The following is a 9,838-nucleotide window of genomic DNA, read 5'->3' as shown; positions in this document are numbered from 1 at the left end:
GAATGAGCACTGTTCTACATCCGAACTGATAGCACTGTATTTGTATTATGTGTATAATCATTTTTATTCTTAAAGGAGAAGTCCACTTCCAGAACATGTTTTTTGAGGAAAACATTTAAGGATTTTTTTTTTTCCATAAAGTGGACTTCTATGGTGCCCCAAGATTGAACTTCCAAAATGCAGTTTAAATGCGGCTTTAAATGATGCGGTTGTAAACGATCCCAGCCAAGGAAGAAGGGTCTTATCTTAAAATACAGTACAATTTATGTACTTTTTAACGTCAAACGCTCTGCCTGAACTGTTATTTTCCAGTTCATGACAGTTAGGGTATGTCGAAAAATTCCCATCTCATGTTCTCCCTCAACTTCAAAATCATCCTATATCACTTGTTTTACCTTTTTTGTTAAGGGTGTTTGATCTTCTTTGCATGTTCACTTTGCATAGACTAGGTCGGTACTTCTGCAGAGATGTAGGATGATTTTGGGATGCTGGGATCATTTACAACTGCATTTGGGATCGTTTGAAGCCGCATTTAAACTGCATTTTGGAAGTTCAAACTCGGGGCACCATACCAGTCCATTATATGGAGAAAAATCCTGAAATGTTTTCCTCAAAAAACATAATTTCTTTACGACTGAAGAAAGAAAGACATGAACATCTTCGATGATAAGGGGGTGAGTAAATTATCTGTACATTTTTGTGCTGGAAGTGGACTTCTTTTTTAAGTCCGACAGTCTTTAATAGATCCACACAAGGGAGACAGGAGACACACATATAACACTGATATTCACACCGGACAAAGGCAAACTAAACAGACTCCAACTAAAGCAGGGTAGCTAACGAGTTGCAGACAGGTAACCATAACCAAATATGGGCACAAGAGGGAGAAACCATAATTAACAGTCCTGGGGTGTGACAACAGTCATGACTCATGATAATTTGCAGGAGTTTTATTTTACAAATGAAAACATGTTCATCACTGAAGATGACTGTATAACAGTCATCTTTAAATGCAAATGAGCGGCTGCTCTCCACCCCTTTTCCAGAATAGGGCTGTGCCTTTACAGCTCATAACTTGATAATACTCTGATTAAAAAAAAAAGCGCCGATAGCCTTGTGGGCAGCTTGCCAACAGTGGTGCAGTTGCACTTCGGGTGTCCCGAGTTCAAATCCCACCTCATGGACCTTTCTCCCCAATCTCGCCCCATCTCTCTCTCCCACTTCTTTCTATCATATCTCCAATGTCCTGTCCAGAAAAAATGCAGAAATGCCAATACTGTTGCATATTGATTATCACTTCTACCAAAATGAAATGTGTTTTAAACCATATTAGTTTAAACTTGTCATCTACTGTTTTCTGAAAGCACATGCCATGTGAGTACTAAACAGAGATCTCTTGCATGTCTTATTGTGTCTAAATGGTCAATTACACACAAGTTTATGTTAAAAACACACAGAAGTTACAAAAACAGTTGGTCTGTGAAGGTAAACAGTTGTGTACACACACTGCCAACACATATTTATATTCAACCGACATGTAAAAGTGAATTTTGCATACTACTTGGCCTTTAAATCTGGCACAGAGACACTGAAGAATCAGGATATAGTTTAAATCCAGCATATAGGGGTTCAGTGAATGTGATGTTGAATGTGTATATGTGTGTGATTGTGTGTGCATTAGAGACGCTGTAGAAGGACAGAATGCCGGCTGACCAGTCCAGATAGACTCCTACTCTATTAGACGGGGATGAAGAGCAAGGAAAGTTTGTGTTCATATTATTGTGCCAGGAGATATAAATCATATCAGAAAAGTACAGACAGTCAATCTCACCCTTCTGGTTGATTCCCTTGTGTGTCACTGCTACATGACCCCATCCATTCCAGTCAGCCTCCCAGTAACAGCGTCCAGTCAGTTTCTCTTGACACAGAACCTGTTCAAGGTTTTTAAATCTCTCTGGATGATCAGGATGCGGCTGCTGTTCTTTCACACATGTTGTTTTGTTTTCTTTAGAGAGAATGAGCTGAGCATGTGCTGTGCTGTGAGATCACAGGCATCTGAACACAGAAAAACAAATAAGAACATCTATGACATTAATAAATATGCACAGGTGTGTCTGTGTGTGAGGGCTTACATTTTCGCAGTCCTTGTGTGATCCTGAAATGTCCTCCATGGTCCAAACTAATAGAGAGACAAACATCCACACAAACAATGTTCAGTGAACCTTTTATCAAGGTTACTGTTGGTAATATTAGGTAATTTTACTGCTAAATGTGCATTTCAATTTCATGTCTAATTTTATAGGCCACCCAGAAAAAGATCGGAAAGACTCTACCCCCTTGGCCCCCTTTAATTTTTTTTTATTTGATAATACGGCCCTCAAATTAAGCTAATTGGATAGCCCTGTCCTATATAGTATTAACAAGAGATATAATAAAACAAGAGATTAGGGCTGCAACTACTGATTATTTTGATAATTGATCAGTTGGCCAATTAGTTTTTCGATTAATCAGCTTTTATTTTATTGACAAAAATCACACTATTCCACATTCTGCCCAATGTCCTTCAAACAAACAAATGTGCCAACTGAATGCTCTGAAAACATACCATGCTTAACAATTTATTAGACCACCTTTAATGGTTTAATTAAATGGTTTAAATCTAAAAATATTATTGTCATTTATTGGGAAAATAATAACTAAACAACTAAATAGTATTTATTCACAAACAAAAATGACCTCCTATACCTTTCATAACTGCTTGCATTCTTGCTGGCATTGCTTATGTATTTTTTTACTCTAATTGGGTATCTAAGGGAAAAAAATAAAAATAAATAAAAAAATAAAAATAAAAAAACACAAAATCACTTAACTATTGTTTCTGCCTTTCTTTCACAGATAACTATATTCACATGATAGTTATATTATATCATTAGAAATAGCCTACTACTGTTACTAAAGAGCTTATGCATATTGGAGGACTAACCAATACAGACAGCTAAAAAATGATTTTGGTAATCACCAATACTGTTAGTTTGGAGCAACAGTGGCACAAACCTTACATAATTTGCTAAAAACCTTACATGAATTTGTTTTAATACATTTGTTAAGCACTGTATATAGTGAACATAGTTTTAATTTCTACATTAAAAATTTAAATAATAATAAAGATACTGATCATATTAATTGTCCCTCGCTACTATGTTCCATCCAAAGTCCTTTTAAGACAAGTCATTTCACTCGGCGGTCATATTTGAAATGCCTCTCGGGATTGGCACTGGCGAGATCCCCCTCGGCAAAGACGGTGAACGGGGATACGTGTCCACTCCACAAAAGAGGCAAAATGCTCTCAAGGACCATCTTCGGACGACGGCGCCAGGTAACTGGTGGTGGTAACTAGCAGCAGGAACAGTCTCAAATGGTCCTCGAGAGCTTTGTCCCCCTGCTTCAACAGGAGCAGGAGGTATTCAGGGGCAAAGGAAGACATCCATGAGGAGAAACATAACGGCAACAAAAAACTTGTGCGAAAATGAGGAAAAAAAAAAGACAGAGGGTAGGGACGGGGGTAACTGTTTTTGGCCGGGTCAAACACACGTTATGGAGGAGGAAGGGCTGACAACTCCAGGGGCCCGACCAACGGTGTCGGAGCAGGTGGTGGAGGAGCCTGAGACAGAGACAGAGAGCCGATGAGCCACGGTGATGAGGAGGATCCGGAGGGCTGAGATGGAACAAATGGCTGATGGACCATGGTGGAGCTGGAGGGATGGAGGAGCCTGACAGAGCCAGAGGGATGAGGTGAAGCCAGAGAGGAGAGGGAGCCATGGTGTAGCCACTGGGTCAATGGGCTGAGTACAGGACTCTGAGGCTGGAGACGGAGACAAGGGATACTCCAGCCGTAACACCGATTGAGACTGGCAGACCAGTGGCGAACCCACCGCACAGATGGAGGACTGAGGGTGAGTGGAGGGTCTGCCAGATGACAGGGGAGGAGGAGGTATGAGCAGGTGGAAGGGTTGGCATTTGTAAGCCTCCTCATGGCTGAGCACAGGCAAGGGAGCCCATTCAGGGTTGAGCTTGGGCATGGCAGTTTCAGAAAGTTCAGATGAAGGTGTGAGGAGAGGGGGCAGGTCAGCATAAATGAAGAACAACAAGGGCAATACAGGTCCAAAGGTCTGGCTGTTACGGGCTGAGTCTGTAACTGTGTCATCCAGTAAGCTGTTTCAACTGGCAGCCAGTTTGTATGTAGATAGCTAGAATTTGGCAGATGTCTGCCACAAATGGCTAGTGTGTAACCTGGGGTCAGAAGATACTGTTTATTGTGCATGTTACAGCAGGGGCTAGAAATATTGGATATTTAGTCACATTAATAGGCATAATAAAATATTTATATATTTTTACAAAAGTTTTAGCATTTTGGTGGATAGTTATTATTGTGATAATTTGGATGCTGTACAGACATATTCAGCAGGTGTTTTGTATAGGGGCGTAATGACAACATGACAGTGTCTCATTTACAGTTTGTGCAACAGAATCAAAAAGTCGATACAACAGTTCTCCAACAAAAGGAAGGTAGGTAAAAGGAACACTGAGGCAGACCAATAAATTTTTTTGCCATACCATGCGCTACTAACAGTGGAATCTTCAAGAAACAGCTTGTTTTTTCTGAAGTAATCAACACCACCACTATTGATGTCAGATGGAAAATTTGCCAGATGTTTAATCTGGAAGTTGATTCAAGGCCGGTTCTGCGCAGGGGCAAGAGGGGGCAGTGCCCCCTCAAATAAATGTCTTGCCCCCTCAAATCAAAATTTTGAAAACTTGAGAAAGCACATGTTAATATACTCACAAAATGAATATATTACAAGTTGACAAAATGATCTGCGGTAGCGGAAAAAATCCGAACAAAAAGGGACACTACACAATACGGTATTAGATTTTCCTCATGTCTCTGTCCCTCCGCTGTGTGTATTCATTCACAGGCTGCAGCGCACGCACACACGCGCACACACACACACTCCTGCCCTTAGCCCTCGGTAAACATCCAATCACCGTCCGTATGCAAATGAGTCAAGACGCAGGCTAACGTAGTGTTGTGTCGGATTTCAGCGCGGTCACGGAGTGGAAAGACTTTGAAGAAGCTGCAGCGTTTTTATAAAAAAAAAAAAAAAAAATATATATATATATATATATATATATATATATATATAAATGAATAAAAAAAACATAATATGATCTGTTCTATAGCCCATCTTTTACTTAGTTTTTTTTTTTTTTATTATTCGTAAGACAACCTTTCAGTTTTGTAAATATTCTAGTAATAGTGTTAAGTCTTACTTTAGGTTAAACGTTTTTGAGAATTAGACCACCCAGCTAAAATAAATGTTATGTTGTTGATTGATAAAATCTGGATTAAGGATATTTTATTTTATTTTGTTTTATTTATTTAATTTTTATTTTTCAGTTTCCCCCCCTGAGGGATTGCCACCTTATTGTGGTCAGGGGGTTTGTGTGCCTCAGTGACCTTAAGAGCTATACCAGCAGGAGCTTAGTCTTCAAGTGGGACACCCAAATTGGACAGGTCTGAAGGTAGAGGCCTGACAAAGTGCAATCCACTTCTCCAGGCTTTGGACACAGCTAACAACACAATTCAGCAAGGAAAATACTGTTACTATAAGCACAGGGAAAAAAACAGTGCTCGAACATGATGTGTACACATGATGCCCCCTTCACATTTCTGACTGCCCCCCCATATGTGCCTGTCTAGAACCGGCCCTGAGTTGATTGCTTGCACCTGAGAAAGTGTATACATTTATATCTAATACAATTTCATAATATATTTAATATATAATATATTATTATAACTTTAGGATCAGATGCAGGTGTACATACGACTTTCTATTTCGTACTGAAATGTTTGTCAGTTTTATGGAAATAAGATGAACAGAATAAGACGTGTGAAACTGAAAAGTAAAATTGGTTCAAGTGTACATTTGTTCATTGTGTTTCGTGTTCATGTTCAAGTTTAAACTTGAACGTATCTTACCTGTAGATTATTTGAGATTTTAGCATCAGTGAAATTTTTAGATCTTCCAGTTATGTCAATGTAGCTCTTCACCATAACTGAAACAATGTAGAAAACATCACTGAATTTACATATAAGTGTTGAAACAAATACTTATATGGTATGATTACATTAGAGGTAGATCTAGAGTTTGTCTTCTTGTAGTAAGTTCATTGAGACCCAAACACAAACCTATCAATGCAATGATCAAAAGCACATTCAGCAGGACTGAAGTGATGGTCACGGTTCTCCATGGAGTCTGTTGTTGTGAAGCATCATCTGATTCTGTCTGATTCATGTAAACTGAGTCTGTTATATAAGTTTGTATATATAGGTTAGTTCAATCTTTATTCAATTTCAGTCTTTAACAGTGCAAATATTAGCTCTTCATAAAATGATGACGTATATTCAATATAGAAATCCATAATATGGAATGAAAATACATCTGAAATGAGGAATTAACTTACCAGTGATGTAGATTTTGGTGCCGCTGCTGAATTTCAGTGGTTCACTAGTTTTCACACAGTAATAAACTCCTAATTCATCAGTGCTGATATTTCTGATGAACAGACGACTGTTAGTTTTCACTGAGTATTTGTCTTCAAAGGTGCTGTTTTCATATTTAGCACCTTCAGATCTGCTACTGTAAGTGCGTAACATCAAGACTGGAGGATCTGGTAGTTTCTGTTTGTACCAGTAAATGTCCTTTATATCAAGATCACAGCTTATAATCACATCAGCTCCTAAAGTTACTGCTATGTTTGTTAAACTCTCTGTGACTTGAGACCACATCAACAGATCTATGAGTGAAAAAAATACATTTAGTAAGCCATTAAATCTAAAGAAACATGGTTCAGTCAAATGTTGAATATCTTCTATACTGTGATCATTTAAACATCTTACTGTGAACAGAAACACTATGAAACCTCAAGCACACAAAGAAGAGATGAAGTCAGAGCTGGGCTTATCTGACAGGACTTCAGCCATCTTTAGCCTTGTAACTTGAATGCACTAAATGCATTTTACAAAAATGCTTACAATACAAACATATACATATACGTTTTATATATAACTTTCAAATAACAACAAATATGCGTAATTCTAAAATCATGCGAAAATCATACAAGTGCTTTACTTTAGCATGATTTAAGGCAAGACACTATTTAAAGGGATCATGAGATGAGAAATAATATTTTGGATATTGTGGGATGTATACCATGAGCACATGAGAAAATACATTTGCATATCACTGCCTCCTCCTGATGACATTCATGTGTGTTTCTGTTTTAAGATGGAATTAGTTTGTGTGCAATGTTGAAACTTAACAACATCTACTAAAACATCTTATAATCGTACGTACAGCCTACAGTTTATTTATTTTTATTTATTTATTGCTGCTTCTTCTGTGTGCAACAGTCTGGTTCTAAACGTAAAAACCTTTAAAGACAGATCTACTGTGAGCTCAGAGGTTGTTAATCGATGATATATGCTTTGAAAATAATTGCGTTTAATAGCTGCATGTCTGGCCAAAAACACTACATTACCCATGATGCTGTGCAGAACATTCAACCAATCAGAGTAAAGGCAAACAAATTGTGCCGAAAGAGCTCTCAAGGAACACCCACTTGAAGCACTTTGAAAGATATAATCCAGTCTGTCAACTGATCACATCTAACACAATAATAAAAAAGCCCAAACCTGAACCTAAACATCACAAATAAATTCACATTTGTCATGTAATTGTTTTTATTTTCTTCGTAATGTCCATTATACCCAGACTACCTACCAGTGGCGATTTCTTTAAGACTGCAAGGGAAGTTTAGCTTCCCCTATAATGTCACAAAATTAATGGTAAAATTATGTACTATTGTATTAAAATTTTATTGACTAAAAATGCGTTCATCTCAAAGACGAGTTCGTTCAGAATCAGTTAGATATAGCAGGTCGGCTGACTTGATTTTCTTCTCATACATTCCCGTAGCGTCACAGTGCGTTTCCCCGTTGAAGCCCAGCGTCCATTGACTTCAATGCGGCTGCTTTGAACGTTTTTTTTTTCAGTGCTTTGAAACTAGACGGTCATTGGATAAACGCTGCGATTATGTCCCGCCCACGGACGCTCAGCGTCTCTGGGGGTGAATGAGGAGCAAATGTGGAGTGGGCTGGCCTGGACTCCGAGCTTCTGCGTGATGATTGGAGGGTCTGTCGAAAGATTGCATCTCCTTTTGACTGACAGCGATTTTGTACTATAAGGAATCGCTGAAGCTATTCGCGCTCAGTCCCATCGGGGATTTCTCAAGTTCAGTCGAAATAAAAACTGCTGCAACCTATTTCTTTATATTTGCTTGGCGAAATTGCTTGATTTTCATCATACATTTCACACAATTATACACCACATTCCTTGTTTCACTTTTACAGAGTTTAATATTTTTTTTAGATCGTTCATTCATTCATTCATGTTAATATTTAATGTAGTAATCAATATATATATATATATATATATAGATTACTACATTAAATATTAACATGGAGGATGACTATAAATTTATATATATATATATATATATATATATATATATACAATAAGGCACATTCTTGTGAATAAATAAATAGACAATTTTATGATGTAGGCCGAAAATGAGCTTCCCCTATTTGACAGACCAGTAGCCGCCACTGCTACCTACCAAGCTGCCACTGGAATCTGGTCCCACATGCTTATACATAAGATTATACACAAAAACCATCTGTACGGAAGAGGTAAGATTATATTCCTACATAATTTACTTCCTCATGTTTCTACTGCATTATTATTATCATTAAAGTAATACAGCTTAAGCAAGTTGTCTATTAAGAGCCGTTATGTGTCCTACAGTGAGTGCTGTCCTCTGGTGGTCACAAACAGTAATAATACAATATTTTGGGGTATTATGTTGAGTATTATTCATTCATTAAATTATTTAAATAATGATTAATAATGATTATTGTCCACTCTTTTTATGAACCCAGGAATTAAACAGGATTTTCTTTTCAGTTGTGCCTTTCCTGTTGTGCCTTTAAGAAACCAAAATAGGTTCAAGTTTGTTCAGTTTCATGATGGAGAAGGATGGCCACACAGCAAGTTTACTGTTGAACATATACATAAAAGACAATAGGCTGGATAAAAGTCTTTCAGTCAGATTTATTATGATATTAATATAACAAATAGTTGGGCCTTAAATACGTCCCGTTGTGTTGTGAACTTTGCAAATTGAAATGCAAATAGATTTTTATTTTGTATATATACACCATATGCTATTATTATTATTAAATTATTTTATTATTATTTTATATATTATTTTAGATTATTTCTAGCTCAGCACTGCTCTCTTGTGGTTTGCTCTGGCACAGAACAAGGTCAACAGCAATTAGGTGTTAGATGTATTTTATATTTACTTGCACCTAAACAGCACATAGTGTAAATTGTTTTATAAAAGTAATATCATTCTTTCAGCAGAGCTATTGGCCTGAATTTCAGCACATATGCTTAATTATATTAACATTTTAAACTTAAACATTAAGACACAATCAACTTTACAGTTTAATGTAACGTATTTCTGTTAGCGTTGAGTCTTGTGGTTGTTCAGGATCCAGAACTTGAAGCTGCTGTACATTCATATCTTGAATCTGTTTCATGTTGTCTCTGGTTCTGTTTCTTCCATGAACAAGAAGCTTTAATAGTTCATAAAATGACAATGTAAATTTAGATTTAACATTAAAAAAAAATAGTTCACCCCAAAACTGAAC

At 37.3% G+C, this 9,838-nt stretch overlaps 1 gene segment (V, D, J or C); it reads right to left on the bottom strand.

Annotated features, from left to right (window-relative positions):
* Window positions 1–1,019: 1,019 nt before the first annotated feature.
* On the bottom strand, window positions 1,020–8,108 carry LOC127153838 (Ig kappa chain V-III region PC 7210-like). The segment is given in 7 exon segments: window positions 1,020–1,246; window positions 1,832–2,055; window positions 2,133–2,179; window positions 6,041–6,117; window positions 6,251–6,367; window positions 6,526–6,858; window positions 7,845–8,108. Coding segments are annotated over 5 exon segments (576 nt in total).
* Between the last annotated feature and the right edge of the window lie 1,730 nt (window positions 8,109–9,838).

The sequence above is a fragment of the Labeo rohita genome, chromosome 22 (assembly GCF_022985175.1).
Source record: "Labeo rohita strain BAU-BD-2019 chromosome 22, IGBB_LRoh.1.0, whole genome shotgun sequence".
In the NCBI taxonomy this organism is placed as follows: Eukaryota; Metazoa; Chordata; class Actinopteri; order Cypriniformes; family Cyprinidae; genus Labeo; species Labeo rohita.
Note: the sequence above shows the minus strand (reverse complement) of the source record. Positions and strands in the feature narration are given on the sequence as shown.